We start from the raw sequence: 26978 nt of genomic DNA, 5'->3' as shown, positions 1-26978 counted from the left end.
GAGAAAGAAAGAGCATATGATCATCGACAAAAGAGTGAAAATAGATGGGATTACTGTGAGGGAAGGAAAGAGTGTGAGATCACTAGCAACTACGAGAGAGGGAAAGAGCATATTTTTTGAGAAATCGATACGAAAAAAAAGTAAGAGTCAGTTGGATTTTTTTTAAAAAATATCAATGTGAAAGAAGTGTTTGCTAGTTTTCAAAAAAATGTAATTAAAAAAATTAATTAAGATTTTTTTAATACAAATAATATTAAAAAATATTAGGGCTTTTGGGGACCCCAATAAAATAGAGGTCTTAGGTATAGGTCTTAATGATTTATACCTTGAGCCGATCCTGGATAAGACTGACATCTACATATGACACTTCAAATTGTTGCTTGTTTTGTTGTCGTTGTTTCACCACCACCACCCTTCTTTTAGCAAGTGATGGTAAGGGTAAGTGTCAAATGGTGAGGTAGTTGGAAGCACAAAACCAGATGTTCAATTAACAGGCCAAGGATCATGAACTATAACAGTAATCAATATTACAGTTCATACTACAATCACTCAGCGTATTATATGCCAAGAGTTTAAGATCAATAACTATAATAGCCATCAATATTAAGAATTTCATACTACAATCACACATCATATTATATGAGAGGGTCTAAGAAGTTTTGAAGGATACAGTTGATGCTTAGCCCTTTTTTGGAGCAGCAGCGAGTCTAGTGTACATTCTTGCCATCGAACAATAGCCCCTTATATCGCCGGACCGCAGGAGATTTCCTATATACAAGGTAAAAATACGATGCAATGCAAGTATATGAAAATACTGTTCCACTTTTATTCATTTCTTGAAGAGATATACTTGATGTGAACAATATGGCCTTAAGATATTGAGCATTTAATTAGCTCGACAAACCTGAATCACAATTGAGAGGGCTATCAGGCTCTGGATGGGCCATTAAAGCAATTATGGCTCGGCAAACAGATTGTAGAGTCCATGCAGGGCTCCAAGCATTCTTCAAGATGTCGAGGCAAATCTCCCCGGTCTAAGCAACAAAATGATAACAGAATTTCAAATATTTCAAAGGAACTAGCCATAATTGCAATGACATCTTATGCAAAAAGAACAATCAAAATCGTTCACCTTCGTCTAACTTCCAAGGTCAAATGCAATTTTAATCTTTGTCTAAACATGCTAGACAGATGTAACCATCAGGTGAGCTTGTGCCAATTTAGAAAAAAGAAACAATCCATTATAAAATTACAACTCCTCCATTAAAGCCCTACTAATCTACAGCACATACAAACATTTACTAGTCTCTCATGAAAATTAAATTTTTATGTGGTGATAAAGAAGAAAATGATTGCAACTATGCTTGAGTATCAGAAGAATGATGAAAGTATATATATGGAGTATGTTTCATGCTTCAGAAAGCACACTAAGGACCTCTATGAGGCTTCCACCTTAGCCAGGATTTAATTTGAAAGTCTGTCACTTGTGTGATCGAGTTGCACTGAACAAGCTTTTGGAGAATTAAGGAATTACACAAGTGATAGATCTAAGATGCATGAGGCTCAGAATCACATTAAAATAACAGACATCTGCACAATTTCAAGAATTGATTAGTACACACTTAACACATGTTTCACCCCCATCCAACAAGATAAAAATATCATGCTCACCTTGAAATGCACATTCGGGTGAAAGATCAAGTGATAGATCTAAGATGCATGAGGCTCAGAATCACATTAAAATAACAGACATCTGCACAATTTCAAGAATTGATTAGTACACACTTAACACATGTTTCACCCCCATCCAACAAGATAAAAATATCATGCTCACCTTGAAATGCACATTCGGGTGAAAGATTTTTGTTAGGAATCGAACTTGTGGGGGTAACAAAGGGTACTGCTCAGGAATAGCAATTGCAAGCTGAAACACACCGCCTTCGTATGGAGTTTCTGAAGGTCCCTGTATGCAGGAAAAGCAACAAATTTAGTGCTCAAAAGCTAACAATGAAGTACAGGATTTTCCATTGTATGCTAACCTTAATTAGAGCGGTCCACTTGTAAATGTTAGAATCATCACAGACCAATTGAATGTCTGGGTCAGCTGCTTTTTCTCTCTGAACCTCTTTGTACTCCTTGAAAAGCCTAGCTCTTGATGCCTGTGGAATACCGAAAAAAAGTAAACTAAACAAAATCCAAATCTGGAGACTAGAGATCCATTAGATATGAATAAGAATCCTAAATTATGTATGGACTGGATCTTAGATTTATCAACGTGGAGATTTCATGATTCATCACTCATAGCACAATCTTAGTCATGGTACCTTCAGCCAATTGTCCGTGCATGGTCTCCTATGGCACCTAGTTAATGTTGGTGGATGCATCCCATCCTACTTTGAGGTCATCCGCACAATAAAATGCAAAATCCTTTACTTTATCATCTTCCATGATTGACTATGCATGCATGCCATAAGAGATATCTGTTTATCTCGCTAGATCCAGGTTCATGAGTCAAGTGGCATATGTCTCTGAAAACCAGAGGCAACAAAACTGCTATTTTAGCAACACTGATCCCATGTAGATGTGCTTCTCAAATGGACCTATGCTTTTAAAGAATGGAGATGAGTGCAGTCATATAATTGTATATTAATGGACAAACCATCAACACCAGCACTTCAACCAATCGTGTAGGCATGATTCATCTGGCTAGTTTATAATGACTTTCATTTACTTACCACCACTTCAGTTAATAGTTTGAGGCACGTACACAATATCAGGCTACTAAGTTACTAACCGCTTTCTCTGAACTGACCTATTGAGTTACTACTATCTTTACATTGACAACACTGGCACTTCAGTTTTTTAACTTTTTCCCATAAAAGAAAAGAACATCATACTCAGTAGCCCTAAATCAGATGCAATTATTAGTATGTTAAGAGTTCCTTTTTAAGTTTAGTTTTTAGAAGGAAACAGGAAAGTAATTGCTTTCTTCAGAACAGAAAAGGTGGCTGTTCATGCATCCATCTATTGTTACAAGTCATAACATATTAAATTTCTTCTCAACCTTCTATTATTTACTCTTTTTTCTGTTTCTTTTTGACCTTACATCATGTAAATATCTTCTGGTGCCTAAAAAGTGAATTTACTCACATCTTTAGCCTTAACAATTTTATGTAATCGTAAGGCTGTATCCATTTGAAACTTCATAAGAACCAAAAACTTCTAATATTCATATCAGTCATGAACTGTATCTACAAGCATGACAACAAGATGAATAATGAAACAGTAGAAAGAGGATAACTGCTAACCTGCATGATATTTGGTTTCCTGGAGATTGGAGACTCAAAACCAACAGAACCAAAACAAGGCAACCAGCTGCATATGGCTTAAATTAAGAATTTTTTATAACAAAATCAAGTGACTTCAAGTAATTAGCAAGTGCATTATCAACATGCGTCGAAGAATTCATGATTGTATGCCCCAACCAAGATATTTGACACCACCAATAACTCAAATTCCACTCTATAAATGCTCTCAATGTTCACATACCATGAAATTGACATAGAGTGAATGAAAGAAGAAAGACATACGAGAAAAGTATTCAGTATTGTTTGACTAATTTCCATCCTAATATCACAGTATTGCTTCTAAATGGATGCTCACGGAAAAAAATATTTAGCAATAATTGATCATTTCAATCAATATTTGATCACCTTGATCCTTGACGCCCACCTAGCCATTATGCATATTCCTACAAGAATTCACTATCTCTACACCCACTTTTCATGCCCTAATGATCTAAATTGCAGGCAAATTTTCATTGCTCCGAGAGAGAGAGAGAGAGAGAGAGAGAGAGAGATTGTTTCTTCGTTCAACACATCACAATCAGATCCTAATTTACAGGCAGAAAGTCGAGAAATTTTGGGAGAAAAAAGGGATCCATTGAAGAAATGGGCACGAAGCTACCAGTGATGGGTGAATTCGATTGCTCAATCAATTAGTTTGAAGGAGTAATGCTGCTCGTGAATTGAAGAAAATGGAAGTTTTATCATACCTTCAGGTAGTAGAACCTCCAACCGTGGAAGGGCAGATCGAAAATGTTCCCGCAGCAGGGAAAAGAGGAACGAACTGGACGAGAAATACGAGTCCGCTGGATGGAAGAATCGTGTATCGTCGAATCTAGTAACATCTCATCCGTCAATTACGGGCATCATCAATCAGTTCGACGGCCCCTGTTCTATTTCGCGAACTGGTAAACTCCGACACGAATGGTCTTTCCCCACCTTGCTGTCACTGTGTAGTCGGGATGGCGGCTTTGTCTCCCACGGTGCGCTCTAGGGTTTCGGCCTGGGCGATTTCGGCAACGCCTAGGGTAAGGAAAAACGTGATCACTAAACTGGGGGCATCTCCGTCAGCGAATCAACTCGCTCCGTTGAGGCGCCGCAGTTCCTGCACTTCAAGGTGCGTGATTTTTTCTTGTCGTCGATTCGTCGTAGAGGTTTCTCGTAGATTATCCAACAAGTAGGGATTTTGATTCCGTCCCTACCGGTAGCGAAGATTACCGGCGAGTTCGAGTTGCTTGATGTCGATGCTTCCTCTCCACAGTGCGATTGCTACCGCTCGTCTGCAATCGGTTCTTGCGGCGGATTCTCAACGATGGGGTTTGGTTCCACAAGGTACAGTCTTTCTCGGTCTTCTTCGCATTGTCTCCGTAGCTTCAGGGAATGTGGTGATTGCATGCATATGTTTGTTGGATACTTCAGCAGATGCTATATAGAAAATCTATTAAAGCTAACAATTTGCTTCATGTTTTGTATGCCACTAGATGAATTGACCATTGCAGTGAAATCTGTAGAGATTTCATTAAAATCTTGTAGTATAGATAACTTTGGTATCAAAGCATTGTTTTTGTTACGGTTCTACGACTAACTTTATATTAGAGTCCTCGCATAGGATAGATATGCTGCAAATTAAAAGATGTTTTCCCTACTTTCTTTACTGAGAAAAATTCAAGTCATTGCTCTGTTATAAGATCATACTGAGCACACATATGCTTACTGCATTTCAACTTGGGCAGGAATCTCAATGCCTTTATGACAGTACCTGGCTGTGAGTAACCAGCTCGGCATGCAAAGGCTTCAGACGGTTTTCTTGCAACGTTCTCTCCTTCCTTCAAACAATGAACTCCAGCTGAAAGTTCTGTCAGTGAAGGCTTTGATTCCCATTTTCATAGTAAGAAAATAACTGGCAATTCATGGTGAATGGTGATTAGCATGTTTAGTTATTTTCTTAACTAAAATAAAGAAATCATTGCCGGGGAGTATGTTTCATGCAAGGTAGCCTGTCACTCGCTGCCTAGTTGTCTGAAGTCAGTTGGTGAAATGTCTATCTAGGCACCAAAAACCAACGGACTCTTCGTGGATCCTAACGCCTACTTGCTCCGACTAAATTATCGTAGAATCACCAATCTCCAATAAAGAAAGAAACCAAACATTTGGTAAAAATGTCGGTCGCATTCTGCCGACACTTCGGATTTCAACTCCCGGTATTATTCTTAACCACTGCGTGCTCCATAAAATCGAGTACCGTTCAAGAACAGCACCCAGGATGAATTGATGGCGTGTCAGCTTTTTATTGGTTAATTTGTGTTTTAGGACAATACCTGCCTTCGAGAATGAGCAGCAGATCCGATGGAAGGTGGCCTTTCAGTCTCACGGCTCACCTCCGCTCGTCGGCTGAGGTCTTTCTTTAGGAGTGAAGTGAATGCTCGCTCTATTTCCATCCTCGGTTCCTGGTGTAGATAGCTCGTAAGCAAAGCTTGAATCTTTGGGCGGTGCGGTTCCGCCAACGAGTAATTGCTGAAATGGCGCGAGAAATCCCCATTTCCTGATTTCTCGTTCGTGAATTTGTGATTTTTGTTTGTCTGCTCGCCGGTTCCTGCTAGAAGTTTGAATCTTTTGTGGAGTAATTGTTTCAATCGAGATGTTGCACGCCAAGTCGGAATCCGACGTTACCAGCTTGGCCCCATCGTCGCCGCCTCGGTCGCCGAAGAGGCAGGCCTACTACGTGCAGAGCCCGTCACGGGACTCTCATGATGGCGACAAGTCGACGTTGCAGGCGACCCCTGTCTTCAACAGCCCCATGGAGTCGCCCTCGCACCCTTCCTTCGGGCGTCACTCGCGGACCTCGTCGGGGAGCCGTTTCTCCGGGCCCTTCCGGTCCTCCTCGGGCCTGAAGGGGTACAGGAAGAGGGTGAATGATAAGGGATGGCCGGAGTGCAATGTAATTCAAGAAGAAGGGTCCTACGATGATCTTGATGACGACAAGGGGCTGTCGCGCCGTTGTCAGATCATTCTAGGGTTTGTAAGCTTCGTCCTGCTCTTTACCCTCTTCTCTCTTATTATTTGGGGAGCAGCACGGCCTTATAAACCTGACGTCGTTGTCAAGGTATCTGCTTGCTTAATAGTATAAATTCATCTGAAATTTGTCATTATCAATTCAATCCCTCTTTCTGTTTATTAGAGTAGTTTATTTGAGATTACATTGTACATTTGTTACTCATTGAAGGTTTACCAAGTGAAAAAGCTTTCAGCTTCCGTTGATGAACTTTTCCCTTTACTTGAGTTTAGGAAATCATGGTAGTCTCACCTAAAAGCAACTAAGACCTGATACTCTAAAGGACAGGCTTACATTAGTCATCAACTGCCTCTTAATTGGAGGGATCAATATTGATTGGCACTTGCAGAATATTCACTTTTAACCTGATGAATGAAGCTTGATGATGTCCTATTATGAAAACAACAGAGTTCACTTTATTGATGGTTTCAGTTATTAAAACTTATTTCTCATTGACTAAGCTGCAAGTTATTTAGTTGTTGTCGGAATGTATGAATTTACTCAACGATACTTAGCTTTATATTAGCAAAGGAATCTCAATGTTTTATCTTTCTCTCCAGTGACACTGTGCTTGACATCCCATTTAAGAGAACACTTCTAGGTTTCAATTGTTATGTGTGCCTGCTAGACTTTTGTCTGATGCAAATTTGAGCCTGCTGCATTATCTAACCAACACTCTTATCTCAGAGCTTATTGATGGATGACTTTTATGCCGGGGAGGGTACTGATGAAACCGGTGTCCCAACTAAGATGGTCACACTCAATTGTTCAGTGAAGATAAGTGTGTACAACACTGCTGCAATGTTTGGCATTCATGTTACTTCAGGCCCAATTCGTCTAATGTTTTCGGAAATCACAGTTGCTACTGGAGAGGTGAGTTTGATACATGATGGTAATTGATCCTTAGATTCTTGAGATGACAATATATGAAATAACTCTATATGATATCTTATAGTGGCGTTCTGCAACTGTCTTAACCAGTTGGGTGATTACAGATTACATTTTGTTTCTTATAACTATAGATAGTATTTTGAAGGTGAGTCAAACTGATTCTTACCTATAGTATTTTGAAGGTGAGTCAAACTGATTCTTACCTTCAACAATTGGCTACTTGGAGTCTATGCATATTTCTTTACACTCTAGTACTTGTATCAATTCTAGTACCGAAAGGATATTCCTAAAAGTGCTGGGAAGTTTATCTAGAACGACTATAGTTCTTGGAGGAGCTAATTGTCATGTTTTTTTCCCACATTGCAGTTACAGAAGTATTACCAGCCTAGAAAGAGCCATAAGACTATATCAGTCGTATTACATGGCGAAAAGGTCCCACTGTATGGTGCAGGAGCAGCCATGTCTTTGTCCAGCACCGGTGGAGCAGTACCCTTAACGTTGGACTTTGACATCATATCGCGTGGATATGTGATCGGGAAGTTGGTCCGGGTGAAACATAGCAAGCACATTTCATGCCCGCTTGTCGTCGATTCGAGCAAAAACAAACCTATAAAGTTTGCCCAAAGAGCTTGCACCTACTTATGAACACCTTGCCAAAATGGAAATGAGCTTAAATCGCAAAACTCATCATCATCATCACAACAAGAAGAAGACTAGGTTTTTCGCCCATGTTGATAGTGGTTAAAGCAAATAATATTTGATTTGTTAAGAGGTTTGCTTGATGCTTTCGTTGTTAGCACTCCTGTTTACTGTAATGCTTGTAATGCTGTGTAAAATGAAACTTCTGTTATGATCTCTAAATGAACTTGTTACCAACTCCTGTGTACTGTAATGCATTTGTGTTCATTAACAGCAAGACTCACCTCCTAACCAGAATTAGTTCATAAAACACAAGAATTTTTCTTGTTGTTTGTTTGCTCAGTTATGATGAAATGTTGCTAGAGTTGATTCGATTCGTTTCCTTAAAGTCAAGATCCAGCATAGTTGGTTTTGGTTGGTTCCTTTTTATTTTGCGCGGCATTGAAGCTAAGAATTTTGCCTTTTGTCTCGTCACTTGAGTAAACTAAACGACAATGTAAGCCTTTAAGAAATCATAGGTGTAAATACAAACGGATGATAAATTTAATATAAAAAATGACTTAAAAGGAAAATAAATAAATAAATAAACATTACGATGTATTTGAAAAATTTTAAAGAAAAACTTGGAAATTGTAAAGTAAAGGTAATAGAGTTATTAATTAAGTCTATGATAATGAATCTGATTTTATATTCTCCGTCCTCATATATACCGGGTATAAGGTCTTCAATAAATATATACATACTTATTAAAGGATCGAATATCTTATATAATTATAATTTTTCTTTCTATCCAACTATTATCGTTTAAAAAAATATATTAAAATTAATATCCTATTAAAAAAATATATATAATTAAAAAAATAAATTAAATATCTATATAAACTTTTGTTAATATCAACAAAATTAGTAAAGTGATTTAAAAAAATATTTCTTTAATTGAATATTCAAATTAGGTATCAAATATTGATAGTTTTTTCCATTTTAGGTCGGAGGATATCGAAACCTCCATCAAGGGTGAAATTGCCATCCCAATCCGGAAGTGTCATCCAATCATCGTGTTTCGATTAATTTTGTCCCGCTTTACTTTTATATTTTTTTTAAAAAAAATGCTGAGTCTTGGTCGTCGTCGTTTTCTGGAGGAAGCCTCTAGAACTCCTTTGTATAAATCTTCTGTACTCGCCTTCTCTGCGGCGTGGTATTCCTGGATCCGTTCGAGATCGGACTCTCTCTGGCGCTCGCTCGCTCGCTAGCTCTTTAACCGTAATGGCGACGGATCTGAAGAAGAAAGCGAAGGACGCTTTCGTCGACGACAACTTCGAGCTCGCCCTTGATCTCTACACGCAGGCGCTGGGTCTGGAGCCAAGCAACGCCGACCTCTTCGCCGACCGCGCTCAGGCAAACCTCAAAGTCGAAAACTTCACTGGTATGACCCGCCGCCCCGGGACCGCTCGCCTTGGTTTGGGTGTTTGGTTTTCCAGATGAGTTTGGTGCCTGCCCTCTAGCGTTCATTAAATAATCGATCGATTTTGAAGTTCGTGATTTTCTCATATATTGTGTTTAGGTAGCAAATTTATTATTTTTTGGGGACGCAATTGAGGATTTGGTAAGCATGAGTGGCTTCCACCGAAAACTATTTTAAGGAGTTAATCTTCTTTGGGGGTTGACTTTGGCCCCATGGATTAGTGCAGCGGTTTCCGTGGATAGTAAAGTTAATCCTGATACGTATTTACGTCTTAGAAGTATTTATGCTGTTCGTGAATAGGATTTCAACTTTAGGACTTTAAGAAGCAGTAATACATTATGTACTAGTCTGTCTGGGTTGGCATGGAACACTATCATCGACTAATCAAGTGACCATAAGCGTGTTTTTTTGTTTTCATCATTTTTTTTTTTTTTTTTTTGCTTAGTCAAGCTTAATTAACAACAATTTCAGCCTTTTTTAATTCGCTGAGAATTCTATTAACTTCACATGTTACTTATAATTTTGCAGAAGCTGTTGCAGATGCCAATAAGGCTATAGAACTTGATCCTTCAATTCCTAAAGCTTATATGCGCAAGGGGTTAGTTGAAGATGCTTGTGGATGTTATGTTCTTTTTGTTTGTTTTTTGTTCAAAGCTATAATTGTCACTTTCTTGGGGATGCATGCCATATTTTTGGTGATTTCTCGCAAGTAGATGGCCATCTAGTGATCCACTTGTTTAATAGCGTAGATTCGGATTATTAATAGTTCCTATTACCTAAGAGGTCAATCTACTCAGCTATGGTACCAAAATACAGGTCATTAGTTCCAGTCAACATTCCTTCTTCTGCAATATTATCAAGTAGATATTTTTGGGCACATATTGGGGTATTTCATTTAGCCATATTATTGGTTAAGATTTGGCTATCAAATAGAAAGATAGGTATCTGTTCTAGATGATTAGTATTATAATTATAATTTGAGAATGATGGACACCTTCAAGCTCTTTATTAAATATATATCCATATGCAATATTGAATCTACTGTTTCCTCAGTATTTTTCAGCTTTGGAATGTCATTTTATCCGTTAGTTTGATAATAATATGACATCACAGATTAAGGCCTTTTGGGATAATTGATCATTAATCAAATTAAATATGGTAGCAGAATAGGAAATAGAAGATTTATGATCAATCTCACTAGTGCTAAATGAAATGAGCCTGATACATGATGAAGTCATCAGGATCGCCAGTGCAAGATAAATAAATATGGTATGTTCCTCTTAAGGTGATGATATGCTCATAGAGCTTGAGTTAGTTGAATCTAGTTTATGAAAGATACCCTCATGGAAGTGCTAATAATATAAAAACAATGTCTGTCACCTTGTCTAATAGCTTAAAATTTTTGGATAAGTGGTCATGAAATCAAATTTGAAGCCCTATTTAGTTGCTTTAGAAGCACATTCTATCCAGGCGCAGCTCATTCAAATTTTATTGTCCATTAAGTTGTATCTAAGGCGTCCTATCTTTTCCCCTAAACAATCTGATAATGATGTGATCTTCCTTTTATAGTATTGCTTGTATGAAGCTTGAAGAATATCAAACTGCAAAGGCAGCTCTCGAAGCAGGTCTTCAATTGGCATCAGGAGATTCAAGATTCACCAAATTAATCAAAGAATGTGATGACTGCATTGCAGGTACATGTCTCCACATAGCTTAATTCACTTACCAGATGGAATGATCTCCTGTCACATTCTGCAATGATCACTTGCTAACAAGTAATCCATCCTGGCTTTCTGTTGTGTTTAATCAATGGGAGTATTGTGTATTCCATCTATAAGTTGCAGTACCTTGTGTTGCAACTCTGGACATTTTTAAACTTCCATCAAACTGAATCTAACTAAAACTTATCTTGCTGCATCATTCTTTTTTTGGTTGAAGATAAAACATTGATGGACAATTCTGCATTGGAGGACAGTATTTATCTGTTAGCTTTATTAATTTAAATATTTATCCTATATGTAGAAGAGGCTCGTGGTCTATCAAAGGAAGAAACAGAAAATGTTTCACAAAGTTCATTCTCTGCTTCCAATCCAACTACCAACTTTGGGAATACCTCTAATTCTACACCTGATTCATCAAATCAGACCAAGGAAGCAACTAAGAAGCCAAAATACAGGTAAGTTTGAAGTTATGACATCAGTGTAAAAAATCATATATGCTGATACATCTTCCACATTATGAAAATTATTCACATAAATGCTTCTTAGAGGTATGCTATGTCTGCTTCCTACAACTTAATTGTTTGGGTGATGTATTTTGACCAACATTCTTACAATTTTGGCACATGTGGTGCTTCAAGATATTGCATTTAGCTATTATGTGTTTTGGAATATGTTATTCAAGGGAGTAATTTTCTTGCCCAAACTAAAAAGACTATATATGACTTGTTGGATTGGCAGAATGGTATGTTTTGGTTTGTGAAATTTGTTTCCTAAGTCTTCAACTATGCTCTATCTCCTCTTTGTGCCCACTTTGCGGATGCAGAAGCAGATCATGATTAGACATTGCTATTTTAGATATATCAGTTATGAAGTTGATGTCTTTTGATCTGTAAATTGCATACCTTTAATGTACTAATTCTCCTTGTCTGATTGTTGAGGGCATTTACTATGCATTTGTGCATTGACTATAGTCCCTAAATAATTTGAACAACCCAAGCATAGGTTGGTATTTATTATGTGTTCATTGGTTGACTATATTTTCATGGGTGATGTAGCATTATCATCACAACTGAATCTTGAACTGGATCCAATATTCTTTTAATTTCTTGTCATATTTGTTTGACATCTAACTGAATGCAGGTATGACTTCTATAATGCGGCAAGGGATATAGTGTTGACCATTTTTGCTAAGGGCGTTCCTGCTACAGGTGTTTCAGTTGAATTTGGGGAACAAATAGTATGCACTTCTATGTGATTTTCTTCCTTGTTCTATACGATTCAAAGTTTACCTGTCTTATGTTATGATTGAACCTAGCTCCAAAATATAATAGTGGTTGACATGATTATGCATTTATACTGTCATGGTGCAGTTGAGTGTCATGATAGATATACCTGGGGAAGAACAGTATCATTTTCAACCTCGTTTATTTGCTAAGGTATTTCTCTTTTTGACATTTAGGCTATTACACTGACAGAGTATAATAGTTATTTCATATGAAGTTAGTATTTAGTACTACTCATCTAGTACTTTAAATGACTATGTAAGGCATTTTGAAACATGGTTGTACAGATCATACCTGAAAAGTGCAGCTATCAAGTCTTATCTACCAAAATTGAAATCCGACTATCAAAGGCCGAGACAATTGCTTGGCCTTCACTAGACTACAGTGACAAGAAAACAGTTCCCCAGAAGATAAATTTGCCAGGTAGGCCAATGATGAGGTTTTATGCATCACTATGTTAAACTAGAACATCTAATGACTTCAAATAGTACTAATATAAGATACTCGCTCAAGTCTTGCTGGTTGATTTCTATCTAGATTATCTTGCATCTCGAGCTGGTTTTTGTCAGTTGATTCTTCATTTGTGCTCACTTGTAGAAGCATTCTGTGTATTTAATAACTGAGAGATAATCATTCTTGCATTCATATATTTGGTTTTTATAGTTTCTCAATTGAGCCAACCCTATCTAGTGGGATAAGGCTTAGTTGTTGTTGTTGTATAGTTTATCATTTGTATAAATATTTCATCAGAGACATCTCTTTGGCTTGATTGTTTGTTTTTGCTTCTCTTTTTTTGCATTGTTGGATTTGGGTGGTTGCTTGTTCCATCCCAAAATGAGTAGGAATTCGAGAAGATGGCATCCTGCTATTACATTGATATAATGGATCACTGTTCTTGTCATGTAGGACTAATAATAGGCATGGAGCATCCTTATTTCAATGTGACCCATTGTGCCCACCATGTTTTAGAGTCACAAATCTATTGCTTCGCTAGCACCATGTTGAATTCTAGTGGAGCCTGTCACTCCAAAATAATGTATTTACACACCACAAGTTCAATATATCTTGTTGATGAGTTGAGGAAATGAGGGTTTTAGTTCATCGATTAATTCTTCAATGTCTGTATCAATTACACTCAATTTACAAATTTTTGTTCCTGTATTGGATGCCACTGAGACAGTGTGTTAACTAAAATACCGAAACCTGCAGCTTCAAACTCACCCAGACCATCTTATCCATCCTCAAAATCGAGAACAGACTGGGATAAACTAGAAGCACAAGTGAAGAAAGAGGTATAAAATGACATTCGAAAATCTTGCACCTTTTTTTCTCAACTGTCTCATTGTGATCATTTCTTCAGGAGAAAGATGAAAAACTAAATGGAGATGCAGCACTGAACAAATTCTTTCAGGATATTTATCGAGATTCCGATGAGGACATACGGCGAGCAATGAGCAAGTCATTTGTAAGTCATTCTGGGACACTTCTTTTGCCTAGAAAAGGACAATTATTGCTCAGAATAATTGCAAAGACTAATTGCTGCTAATCTAAATGCATCCAAAGAACAATCCACGAATTTAGGAACCTCATTCAATCTCCTATCTCAATATAGGTTGAATCAAATGGCACAGTGCTGTCCACAAACTGGAAGGAAGTGGGTTCAAAGAAAATAGAGAGTACTCCACCAGATGGTATGCAGTTGAAGAAATGGGAGTATTGATCTTTATTATTTGTGGCGCTGCCTTTTGCAGCAAAAGTACCAAAGACTTTTAGTTTGATGGGTATGATTTAATCAATCCTAGCATGCTCTTGTTCCTGTTCATAATTTGATTGGTTTGTCGGACATACATTCATGGACCTTGCTGGTTGATTGTGTCTTATTTGACTCTTTCCTGTTGGTGTGTCTTTATTTAAACAAGTTTCTTCTCTTTATTCACTAGTAACTTTCATTTGGGTAACATAGGCGTAAATTCAACTGTCTTGTGTGTTCCTTTACTCGTCGAATTAGATCACTATATTAGTACACCATACGAGATCAAAATTTTTTACATTTAGGAGTTGATATTTTTGTTGAGATTCAACCTAATTTATAGAATCACAATGAAATAATAATTATCAATAATATTAATAATTAATATTATGCTTGATTTGATTTTGTTTGTGTCGTACTACCCAATGGAGCCCAGAACAAGTGAAAGAACATGTTTCCACTTAACATTGTCTGTTAATGTATACAAAATAGCTGGGCACTCCCCACTAAATCCTTTGGTCCCCTTAATGCTTGGTTTCATGATTAGGTCCGACAAAAGAAATATAGTAGACAATAACTCTTACAAGATTTTTATTCAGAAAAGATGATACTTAATAATTGGGAAGAAAATGGTTGTTCATTTGGATTATTATAAAAGAGAATGTGGCATTGTTATATTGTTATAATTATAATCGTAGTTATGACAACTATGATGAGATATTTTTGAAAAAAAAAAACAAAAAAAAATAGAGAGGTACAAGAGATCAGATCAAATCAAATCCAATAAAGTATGAATATTAACAATAATTGAAATGTCTATCAACTAATATTAGTCCTAGATCTACATCAATTACAATTTAAAAGCAGTTGCGTGTAAATGAGCCAAGATTTGTTGATTGTGATGAGAAAAAACAAAGCAAGTTGTTTTTTCTATCAATTTTAAAGCCCCACAAGATTGCTTTTGTAAATGACAAAGAAATGCTCTCATTCACTCAAAACAATTATGTTTTACTTTTGTAGAGCTTTTGAATAGACTTAATAAAATCAAATTTCAAATAATTTAAATAAATATGACTTTGCTATGATAGATTATGATTGCACGCTTATATTCCTATATTATGAAATAATATGCTCGCTTTTTAAAAGAAAAAAAAATGAAGCATTAATGGTATCTTTCAAGAATTATTCTACCATGCTTTGAAATGTTGCCATCATCTTAGGTTTGTGATTTCTTTCTTTTCATATTCATTTTTGAAATTAAAAAAAAATCATATTTATAATTAAGTTTGGCACCTTTCAATTTGTAAAATGAGCTACATGTTAGGACTTGTACTATGTTGCTTTAATTGGAACTCGGACCCATTAAAAAAACAATACAAAATATGAAATATTAAAAGTAAGATTGATTTGCCCCACTAATTAAGTACAATTAACAAGGTATCAAATTTATTGAGCAACCAACCCACGCACCATTGTGGGATCATTTCGTTTCATTTGGTCAAAAGATGATAAGAGAGTACACAATTGTTTATTAGCCAATCAAATATTTTATGGTTTAATTAAGTTGATCGAGCCTATGATAATGTTAGGTTGATGGATCATGTAAATATTTCTTGATTTATTTTGATAGTCAAAGGAAGATATAAGTAAATAAATTATAAAGAATATTTTTATCCTATCATAATAACTTTTTTATATATGAAAGTCTAATAAAATATTTTACATGCTTAATCTTAAGACATTAAAACAAACACTTATACTCATATAAATACCAATTACATCAGTAAAGGACAACCATCCATGGCCCTCGCTTGGGTCGTAAGCTGCTGTTTAGCTCGGCCCTTGGTGGGTACTTAAGTCTAATTATGTAATATTAGTATTGTACTTAGATACATACACTTAAGCCTAATAATTAAAAATTAAAATGTACCTTGGCCACTTTGCATTGCATGAAGTCTATCTCCACAAAAGACAAACTCATGCACAAGTTTAAAAATGATTTATGAATCATGTGTAGTTCATAATGCGATAGATCACTTGTCACCATCATACTCATCCCCATGTGTTGGAGGTGGACCCCGCACTAATTCAACATTGGACTCCATATTAAAGTCAAATAGACTGATAAATAATAAATGCATTCAATTCAACAGATTACTCAATTAGTTAGTTCCACATCAAATCAAATAATATGATTTAACCATAAAATAGAATAAGTTTGTGCAAGATTAATTATGAAGATTTGAAAAATCGGAGCCTCGATTTAGATTTAAAAATTTAGTTGAATAAAAAAGCAAAATCAAAATTATGAATTTTGAATCACAAACACCCATCCCTTTCGGCATATCAAATATTGGAGAAACCTTGTTTTTGGATCCGTTTCGTTTGGTTTGGTTTGATTTTTCATGGATCGGGTGTGTTAGATTGATTTGGCCCGGCCGCGGCGAGCAAAAGAGAGCATCGGATTCGCTCACTTTCTCACTGCGAAACAGTCGTGGACGTCCTCTGTTTCCCCTCCCAAAGCTCATTAATGGCGAAGTAAACAACATTTGCAGGGGAGAGTCGCGCTGTGGCAGGCCTCATGTGCGTGGCGGGCAGACAAACCCCGTGGCCAGACGTACCAGACTCTCCCCAGAAAAAGCACGAGCGAGAGCTCACGTCCAGAAGCAGCTGCAGCAACTACATCACGGAGAACGAGGTGTGATCCGGGCATGGCCAATATCTGCTATTCCCACATATATCTGTATAAAAAAAAAATCTACCAACCCTAGACCTTGAAGCGAGTAAAAGGCGACGGAGAATAGAAGGAAAGCTAACCTTTTGCAAGCGCTCGCTCTCTCTCGCTCGAACACCAAAAAGCAGAGAGGACTTTGAGGTACCTCAAACCCACCCACGCCGGGAAAGCATAGAGAGAGAGAGAGAGAGAGAGAGAGAGAGAGAGAGGAAAGGCGAAACAGATTGGCGGACAAGAAACAGGACATGGTACATAAACACAAGTGTTGGTGCAATGGGACAAAAACGGAGATTGGGGCAAAGATGATGGCAGCTTTCTCGATGCCATGGAAATGGAGATCTTTCACATCTTCCCCGTAACTTATTATGTTTATCATTCTGAGGAGAAAGTTCGATCTTTGCCATCACTTCCGCATCATAACACAAAGTTTGTGATTCATGGGAAGAATTAACATATTACAATCAACAGAGGGATGAAGAGATGGAGTCTCTCTCTTCTCCTACATGGAGACTAAATAGCACACGGACAGATGGTGAGATGGATGATGAACTAAAACGGAGCATCGAGGGCTCAGGATGATGCGTCATTCCGGTCGGCTCTGCCTTCGCCGGGATCGCTCATCGATCGCGCAAGCGGCGACTCGGAACCTGAAAAGATTGCGATGGATTGTTAATCTGCTGTTCAAGAAAGAGGTGGGGTAAGAAATATGTCAGCGTCGTACTTTGGTCGGCGACAGTGAACGAGCGCTTACAGTGCGCGATGGCGCTCTGAATCCCGTCCTGCTGCTGGAGGAGCGAGTCATCGCGCCGACGAGGAGGCGGCGGCGGCGGCGGCGGCGAAGGGACGGCCGCCACGGCGGCCGACGCGGACCTGCTTTTCCCAAGCCGCTTGTAGACGACTCTTAGCCCTGCTGCTAGAATTTTGCCGCCGCCTGCGACCACAGCTGGTACAGGCTGCGGTGGAGGCGCCGGCGTTTCTTCGGCCGGAGTCGGTGGCGGAGCTACTTCCTCCGCTGGTGATGGCGGAGGTGGTGGTGTAACTTCGGATTCCGTCTCCTCGGCTTCAAGAGCGACCGGCTCCGCCGCCACCGTGTCAGCAGGAGGTAGATGGCCTGTGAGCCTCAGTCTCTCTGCGTACTTCCTCGAGACGCGAACGTAGAGCGGCTTAATTTTGTTGATATATTTCTGTAGCATTTCTCGAACCAGCTTCTTCTCTGCCTCCGTGGTCGGTGAGTCGGCGATGTGAGCTGACTCCTCCGTCGGGGTCTTTGCTGCTCGGAGGCCTCCGCCGTAGCTCCGGGAACCACCGTCCCTTGAGAAGAAAGAGACTAAGGGGGCATCGACCACCTTGAACTTGATAAAAAACTTATTTTGCTGCTGTTGCTCTTTTTTAGGGGCCGCCGTCGCCATCGGGGCAGTAGCTTCGGACGTAGGCTCGGCCTCCGCCGGAGAGAGCTTCGGCTTGCGGAGTCCGAGCAAGAAGACTCGGAACTTGGTGGCGGTCCGGAGGAAATACGCTGGAAACTGGGGCTTGGGATCGGCCTCGGAAACATCGCCGCCAGCGATGACGACGGAGGAAGGGTCGAAAGGAACGAGCTTTCCCTTAAAAAGCAAGTCATGGGAGGGGGACAAAGTGTCAAAGCCTACCTCATCGCCGCCTCCACTAGAGCTGACAGCGAAGTTAAACTCCCTTTCAATCTCCTCCCCCGCGCCATTCACCTCCTCGCCACTCCTCTCCTCCCCCTCCTCTTCATCGCCGTCCGAAACGGCAGCGAACTCGAGGTCGAAGAAAGGACCGTCGTCGTCCCCGCCATCGTCCTCCTCCTCGTTATCATCCGAGGAACAGAGGACGGAGGCGGCGATGGTAGATCCGGCTCCGGCAGCGACAGCAGAGGCTGCCTCGCCGGTGCTTCCGCTGCTGCGTAAGTATTTTAGGAAGCCGAAGGAATCCATGGTAAGTTAATGCAAAGGAGAAGCCTCCCTCTCTCGCCTTTTTAACTCGCTTTGTCAACTTCCTCCTCCTCCTCCTCCTCCTCCTCCCCTATCTCTCTCTTACAGGAACTACCATTGCCACTGCCACGCGCAGATGCTGATGCCTTTTCTTAAAACTGATCGCACTTTAATTCGAACGCAAGTTAAATATTATTTAACATCAATTGTTTATGCTAATTATTTTTTATAAACGATCCAACCATTCCACAACAGGTCCCCTGTTACTGGAAAAGGTAACATTAATCACCGTGGACCATGCGACTGCACCGGGACCACCACCACCAGCACCGGCTCGTCTCTTTGCCGAAGAGGGCGATTTCGGTGAAGGAGCATGGCCCGGTACGGAGCGAGGACGAGCGGCAGGTGGCCGGCGTCTCGTCGATGGAGGAGGTGGTGGAGGCGAGAGCGGCCGTGCGGGCGCGGCGTCCGATCACCGTCAGAGATTGTACGAGTGCGTACGTGCGAGCGAGTGGAGAGAGGACGTTGTGGTGGTGGTGGTGGTGGTGGTGGTGATGGTGGCAGAGGCGTACTCTGCAGCGGGCGAGCGAGCGAACGCCGTGTGTTCGACGTATTGCTCACATGAGTGTTTCCTTCTGCTAAGTCCACTCCTGGGCTGACAAATATTTTGATGGGCTAGCTACTGCAGGCCAACCAAAAGAGCTCGTCTTACCTACAATTTTATAAAATATATCACATTATTTTATTTAAATATGAAATAATAATATATTTATTTTATTAATATTTTATATTATAATAAAATATGATTATATATTTATAGTAGACTATTAAATAACTAAGAGATATTTATTATTTTCTAACGACACCTCAACTCAGATGACTTTATAAGTAACATATCACGTTAGCCTATCATATAAAATCATTTTATCAATTATTATTAAATAAAATTCGAATTATCCAAACCTTTGGATGGAAAAACAATAGAAAAGGATATTGATGACTGCTTACATCAAATCAACAAGGAAACTGCACCAATCTCATAAATATTCCAAAGACAAAAATATTAGAAATATTTTAACACCATATAATATAACATAAGCTTAATCCCATAATTAAGATTTCTATTATAAAACAAATCTTATCAAGTATATAAATGAATTTAAAAAATAAGAATTACCTGTATTGAGTGCCCACATAATTGAAAACTCGATCTTTACCTCTTTCTCTATGAGGGGAGATGAATTTCCGTGTGTACTTCTTAGTGTTGTTAAGCCATCGTGTGTAAAAGTACATAAGAAGCATCTAAATAAGCTAGACATAATACCTATTTATAATAACAATAAATCCTAATTTTTAATAGGTGGAGAAAGAGGTGGGGTCGGCCCAAGAAGAAATACAATCACTAGTTCGTCCATCAAGGCTTTAGTGATTGGGCTAATTAAATAAATTATTAAGGAATACCCAACTAATTATAATCTGAATGCCAACATCATGAATTGAACCCTGTTGAATCCAACATTCTTCCACTTGGCAAAAGGACATAATTAGTTTCAAAATGGGTTTAATATACCAACAACATTATATCCTTAATAATTCACATCATCTAAATGTTTGATCGGATATAGGCTGAGATCTAAAATCATATGTAATAGATTCGTTCATAACTCACAATCTTACACTGTCAATGTTATAGTTCAATAAACATAAGTAGTCATTCAGTAATTTATTTATAATGCTTAACGTTAATGTGTAAATAAAAGCAATAAATCACATAATCATAAATAGGATCCAAAACATTATAAATGTGATCACAAATCAATACCAAATCAAATAAATGCCCTCTTTAAATTAAAGTTTGCAAAAAGTCCCAAGTTATGCACATGCTTGCAAAATATCTTGGGAGGCAAGACTTTTGTCAATAGATCCGCCACCATAGCACTAGTACTAATGTGCTCAATGAATATTAAGTCGTTTTGGATCCTTTCCTTCACAACAAGATACTTAATGTCAATATACTTAAAAGCACTACTTAACTTGTTGTTCTTAGAAAAGAATACGGCAGCTTGGTTGTCGCAGAATATTTTCAGTAGTATGGATAAAGAATTCATCACTTAAAGCCCCATGATAAAATTTGTAATCCATATAGCATGACACGATGCTTCATAATAGGCTACAAATTTCGCTTTCATGGTAGAAGAAGTTGTAATAGTCTGCTTTGTACTTTTCCACGAAACAGGTACTCTAGATAACATAAAAATATATCCAGATGTAGATTTTCTAGTATCGAGGCATCTTGCGTAGTCAGAATCAGAATATCCAATGACCTCGAGAAATTCTAATCTCCTGTAAATGAGCATGAAATCTTTTGTACCCTGTAAGTATCGCATAACTTTCTTGGTATTCTTCCAATGATCCATTCCTGAATTAATTTGGTATTGACCAAGCATGCCAACAATATATGTGATATCTGAACGCGTACACATTTGAGCATACATTAGACTTCCTACAGCAGATGCATAAGGAAATTGCTCCATCTCATTAAGCACCAACGGGGGTCCTAGAACACTATGATAAATTGAACCTATCACTTTTATATGCCGGTGCAATTGTGGAAGAACAATTATGCATATTGAATCTTTTTAGAACCTTTTCAATATAGGCACTTTGAGATAGACCCAACATACTACGAGATCTATCCCGATGAATTTCAATGCCTATAATTATAGGATCGAAAATAATTTAGATATCTCCACAATGACATGATATTGTCCACTTTGGGCCTAAGCCCTCGTAGTTTTATTCTTGGGCTCTACCCAAAAGGCCTCATGCCAATGGAGATATCTTTTCTCTTATAAACACATGATCTTTCTCATGTGTTTTCAATGTGGGACTATGTTTGCAGCCTTGCAACCCCAACAATCCCTCCCTCAAATAAAAGATCACATGTGGGACTATGTTTGCAACCTTGCAACCCCAACAATCTCTCCCTCAAATAAAGGACCACATGCTTCCCGCATCTGATCCTTGACCCACCATGTCTTCATGCCCCTCGGTCCACCCGACCTACTAGGATTTCCTTGCCTAACCGTAACTAGGACTTCCTGCCTGGTGTCTGGTCCTCTTGATCCGAACATAAGAGCCTCCACTTTCTTTGTTTGAGGTCAATATTGTACCCACGTGGCTCAATCAGACTATAACTCTTGTGCACAGTCGGCGGTTAAACCTTCTGACAGTCCGGGCTCTGATAACAATTGTAGGATCGAAAAGAATTTAGTTAGATATCTCCATAGTAGAATGATATTGCCCACTTTGGACCTAAACCCTCATGGTTTTACTTTTGGACTCTACCCAAAAGGTCTCATGTCAATGGAGATATCTTTTCTCTTATAAACCTATGATCTTTCCCATGTGTTTTCAATGTGGAACTATATTTGCAACCCCAATAATAACATAAGAAGCTTCATCGAGATCTTTCATATCAAATTTACTTGATAGAAAATCTTTTGTCTCTCGTAACATGCCTAAATCATTACAGGCAAGTAAAATTCATCCACATACAGTACGAGAATGATAAATTTGCTTTCACAGATTTGCATAAAAATGCATTGGTAGACAACATTCTCCTTGAAACCAAATTTACTGATCACCTCTAGAAACTTCAAATACCACTGTCGAGATGACTGCTTAAGACCGTAAATAGATTTCTTAAGTTTGCATACCATTTGTTCCTTGCCCTCAACCAAAAATCCTTCTAGTTGTGTCATATAAATATCTTCATGCAAGTCATCATTAAGGAATGCAGTTTTGACATTCATTTGATGTAGCTCTAAGTCAAAATGAGCTACAAGGGTCATAATTATACGGAACAAATCCTTTTTAGACAAGGGTGAGAAGGTTTCATTATAATCAATACCTTTTTTTGTGTAAATCCTTTAGCAACCAAATAGGTCTTGTACCGTTCGACATTTCCTTGAGGATTCAGTTTGGTTTTAAAAACCCACTTACAACCTATCGGTTTGAATCCTTGAGGTAGGTCTATAAGGTCCAGCACATTATTTAATTTCATTGATGTCAACTCTTCGTTCATGGCTTCAAGCCATTGAGGTGTTTGGTTGCCTGCCATTACATCATTAAATGATGTGGGATCATTCCCAATAGAATTGTCACAACCATCGAAATAGATAAAGCCATCAAGAGAAGTTGGCTTTCTCACTCGTTTTGACCTTCGTAAAGATGAGTCATGAACAATAATAGGAGAAGGTTTATCAACGTGGTCTGAAACATTAGATATCGTCTCATTATTTGATGATTCTCCCACATAATCAAGGATAATCAAATCTCTTAAAATAATGAGAACATTTAAAATTTCACGTTCCTCTTCAAGAATATTTTTGCGAAACGTACTATCACCACAATTACCAACATCTTCCAAAAATATTGCATGTCTAGTTTCGATTATTCTTGTGGTATGTGATGGACAATAAAATCGATAACCCTTTGAATGTTCTGGGTAACCGACGAATAGAAACTTATTGTCTTAGGATCAAACTTTCGTACATTTGGGTTGTAAATTTTAGCTTTTGCAGGACATCCCCATACACGCATATACCCAATATTTGGTTTCCTTTGTGCCCATATTTCATAAGGGGTTTTAGGCGTAGCTTTAGTAGGAACACGATTTAATATATGCATAGCCGTCTTAAGAGCCTCAACCCAAAGATACTTGGGTAAAGAAGTTTGACATATCATACTTCGTACCATATACATAAGGGTACAATTACGTCTCTCAGCGACACCATTTTTGCCGAGGCATGCCCGACATAGAAACCTGAGCAATAATGCCACATTCTTTCAGAAATAAGGCAAAAGGTCCAGGATTATGACTTGAGTCGGAGAATCTTCCATAATATTCTCCTCGAACCACTTTAATCTTTCGATCAAGTTGGTTTTCAACATCAGATTTATAATCCTTAAAACCTGGAATGCTTCAAATTTTTCACGAAGGAGATAAATATATCCATAACGAGAGTGTTTGTCAATAAAGGTGATGAAATAGTGATACCCATGAATACCAAGAGTATAAGAACCACTGATATCAGTATGAATAAGTTCTAATAGTCCATTACTTCTGGCGGTGCCATGTTTGTTCTTTTGTGCAAATTTTCCTTTAATACACTTAATACATATATCGAAATTAGAGAAATCTAATGAATGAAGTATTCCATCTTTAATGAGACGTTGCATTCTGTCTCGAGGTATATAGCCCAAATGTTCGTGCCATAGTATTGAAGAATTCTCATCCATTAATTTTCTTTTATTGCTGATTTAGGCTGTATAATTTTCATGCATGGATTCCAATATGTTCGTAGAAGAAATATTTAAACATAATTTAAAGAGGTCTCCCTCTAAAATACAAGAACCAACAATTTTACTGTTTAATGAAATGGTAAAACCTTTATTCTCGAACAAGACAGAATAACCATGAGCGACAAGTCGAGAAATTGAAATAAGGTTTCTTGTAATACTGGGAACATAAACAGTATCAAATAAATCCAAACCACTCTCCACAACGAAAGGGAGAGTTCCTACGACTTCAATTGGAACTTTATTTCCATTTCAAACCAAAACATTGCGTTCTCCTTTATTTAGCTTCCTCACGAAACGGAATCCCTACGATGAACAAGTACTATATACAGAAGCACCACTATCAATCCACCATGTATCAGTAGGAACATTTGCAAGAAATGATTCATAACAAACATAACTAGACATTTTACCCTTTTTAGCTAACCACTCATTGAATTTTGGACAATCCTTCTGAAAATGAGTAGACTCACGACAAAAGTTGCATTTGCAAGTCTTGGAACCTGAAGTCTTTGCCTTATTTCCGTCATTATTTTTCTTCACATGTCTTTTGTCCTTTTCATGCAGTTTTCATTTCTTGCCCTATCGTTGAGTGGTAAAGTGGACACTATCAGGTGTCTCAACTTCATGTCTTTCTTCTTCCTGATCACACATACTGATCAATTCACTCATTTTTCATTTCTCTTTCTGAGTATTATAGTTGATCTTGAAAGGACCAAACTGAGAAGGAAGAAATGTCATAATGAAATGAATGAGAAAACCCTCAGAGATCTCCATGTCCATGGCTTTAAGCTGAGTAGCCATATCATTCATTCTTAGGATATACCCACGAATACTACTAAGGTCGTTGTACTTAGAAGTTACCATTTTGATGATCAGTGTAGTAGCAAGTGCTTTAGAGGAGCTCTGAAACTGCTCCTCAATGGAATCAAGGAAGTCCTTAGCATTTTTAGAATCAGGCACGCTTCCTCGAATACCCGACGATATGGAACCTTTCATTATACAAATGGTTAGATCTTTCCCATTTTTCATAAGCAAATTTTTCATCTTGAGTGTTAGTATTTGAAAGTGGGGTAGGTTTATCAACCCGTAAGGCATAATCAAGGTCCATAATGCCTAGAACGAAGCAAATCTGTTCATTCCATTTCTTAAAATTGTTACCCGTTAGAGTTTCAATGGACGCGATTTGGCTCGTAATTGAAGCTGCGTTCACAGAGTTAAATCATGCTCATTAACAATAATGGAAAATATAAATCATAAGCATAATACATAAGCGATTGAAAAAGTACACTTTAATGTAATTATAGAATTGAATTTATATCACCGTTGGGTAGAAAATAAATTCAGACTAAAGTATAACATTAGTGCCAAAAATTATGATAGAGAATAATGACATACGTTATCCATCAAGAAAATAGCAAATGTTACACCTTCCGTTGGACCGATTGTAATAAATACACATAAATTTTCTCTGTTAGATTTTAATTTTGACTTAATCATAGAACTAAATTCAAATCACCGTTAGACAGAATTGATTTAGAACTATGATAAATTGTGTGTTAGTCTAAATTATGATAGAAAATTAAACATAAGTTTTCTATCAAGAAATAGCAAAATATTACAACCTTCTGTTGGGCCGATTGTAATAGATGAAAGATTTTTTTTTTATTTTATCCATAAAAACTTTAGCATAATTATAATTGAATTCACCCCACCGTTAGTCAGAAGATAAATTCATACTATAATAAATTCCATTCAATAATTAAAATAATAATTTTTGGTTGGGCCAATTATTAATTTTAATATAAGAATGTAACATGATAAATCTTCGGTTGGATTGACTTATCATGAAAATAAATAAGAGCCTCACGTTAAATTTAATATATTTATGTCATGCTTTCAATTATGCGTATCATAATTATATACATTAAAATAATAATTATGATTTAAAATCAATTAAGGATATCACAACACATTAATAACTTAAATAACGAGATGACATAAATTCATGTAATCATATAAAGATGATATAGACATTATTTCCTAATATAATTATGGTAAATAATTTATTGAAAGCACATTAATCATATAAGATATTTATCTTAATAAATAATATGCCAATTAATATGACAACTATTAATAACATATGCTATAACAACATTGATAATTATGGCAATTATCTTGATATTATGAATAAGTCATCTATAGAAATAACTTATGCAAAATTGATTTATATTTAGCAATTAATTATGTCATTAATTATCATCAAAATATTTTTGGAGACATAATTACGTTAGTATTCAAAACAAACGCTCTTTGCTTAGCAAAAGAAAATTATTGCACACAAATCACAATTAATCATGCCCGTCGTTTCAAGACTAAAATAAGTTTTTTTTTTTTTTTTATCAATGATGATATTTGCAACTATAATAGATTCAATTCCTTTTAACACTTAATAAAGACAAATCCACAAAATATCATCACAGTCCATATATTTTTGAAACAAACGAGATTGAAATATATTATTCATTGTGAATATAAGTTATTTACCTTCATAATTCGTTGTAAGGCGTCAAACGACTAGATACAACATGTCGACAGGTAATAACGTATTATTTCAATTCATATACTTGAATCAACAAAGCTCTGATAACAAATATTAGAAATATTTTTAGACGGTAGAACGTGACATAAGTTTGATCCCATAATCAAGATTTCTACCGTAAAGCAGATCTTATAAAGTATATGAACAAATTTAGAGAATAAGAATTACCTGCATTGAGCGCCGA

The 26978-nt window shown here is 37.5% G+C and overlaps 4 protein-coding genes across 7 annotated transcripts; 2 read left to right on the top strand and 2 right to left on the bottom strand.

Moving 5' to 3' along the window:
• Positions 1-505: 505 nt before the first annotated feature.
• LOC122009626 (protein PEROXIN-4-like) lies at positions 506-5334 on the bottom strand. Of its 3 annotated transcripts, XM_042565855.1 has the most exons (8): positions 5104-5334; positions 4055-4715; positions 3309-3375; positions 2325-2528; positions 2040-2159; positions 1835-1963; positions 905-1034; positions 506-768 (listed from the first exon to the last, which is right to left on the bottom strand). In XM_042565855.1, the coding sequence occupies exons 4-8, from the start codon at positions 2382-2384 to the stop codon at positions 680-682; spliced, it is 528 nt and encodes a 175-aa protein (XP_042421789.1). In that variant the 5' UTR covers positions 2385-2528; positions 3309-3375; positions 4055-4715; positions 5104-5334; the 3' UTR covers positions 506-679. The 3 variants fall into 3 exon arrangements, with proteins under 3 accessions (XP_042421789.1, XP_042421788.1, XP_042421790.1); XM_042565854.1 differs by lacking the exons at positions 2325-2528; positions 4055-4715; XM_042565856.1 differs by lacking the exons at positions 2325-2528; positions 5104-5334.
• A 355-nt stretch (positions 5335-5689) lies between these two features.
• On the top strand, positions 5690-8163 carry LOC122009625. Its single transcript, XM_042565853.1, has 3 exons — positions 5690-6447; positions 7084-7269; positions 7654-8163. The coding sequence occupies exons 1-3, from the start codon at positions 5983-5985 to the stop codon at positions 7930-7932; spliced, it is 930 nt and encodes a 309-aa protein (XP_042421787.1). The 5' UTR covers positions 5690-5982; the 3' UTR covers positions 7933-8163.
• A 923-nt stretch (positions 8164-9086) lies between these two features.
• Positions 9087-14350, top strand: LOC122009624 (protein SGT1 homolog). The gene is made up of 10 exons (XM_042565852.1): positions 9087-9349; positions 9917-9986; positions 10958-11082; positions 11411-11564; positions 12250-12346; positions 12480-12545; positions 12680-12815; positions 13602-13684; positions 13753-13857; positions 14005-14350. Exons 1-10 carry the CDS (start codon positions 9190-9192, stop codon positions 14110-14112), a joined length of 1104 nt encoding a protein of 367 aa, XP_042421786.1. The 5' UTR covers positions 9087-9189; the 3' UTR covers positions 14113-14350.
• A 2943-nt stretch (positions 14351-17293) lies between these two features.
• Positions 17294-19254, bottom strand: LOC122009623 (probable membrane-associated kinase regulator 2). Of its 2 annotated transcripts, none has more exons than XM_042565851.1 (2): positions 17628-19254; positions 17294-17523 (listed from the first exon to the last, which is right to left on the bottom strand). In XM_042565851.1, exons 1-2 carry the CDS (start codon positions 18826-18828, stop codon positions 17447-17449), a joined length of 1278 nt encoding a protein of 425 aa, XP_042421785.1. In that variant the 5' UTR covers positions 18829-19254; the 3' UTR covers positions 17294-17446. The 2 variants fall into 2 exon arrangements, with proteins under 2 accessions (XP_042421785.1, XP_042421784.1); XM_042565850.1 differs by having other exon boundaries at positions 17598-19244.
• Positions 19255-26978: the final 7724 nt, after the last annotated feature.

This window comes from Zingiber officinale, chromosome 8A (genome assembly GCF_018446385.1).
Source record: "Zingiber officinale cultivar Zhangliang chromosome 8A, Zo_v1.1, whole genome shotgun sequence".
In the NCBI taxonomy this organism is placed as follows: Eukaryota; Viridiplantae; Streptophyta; class Magnoliopsida; order Zingiberales; family Zingiberaceae; genus Zingiber; species Zingiber officinale.
This window is presented reverse-complemented; position numbering and strand designations above follow the sequence as displayed.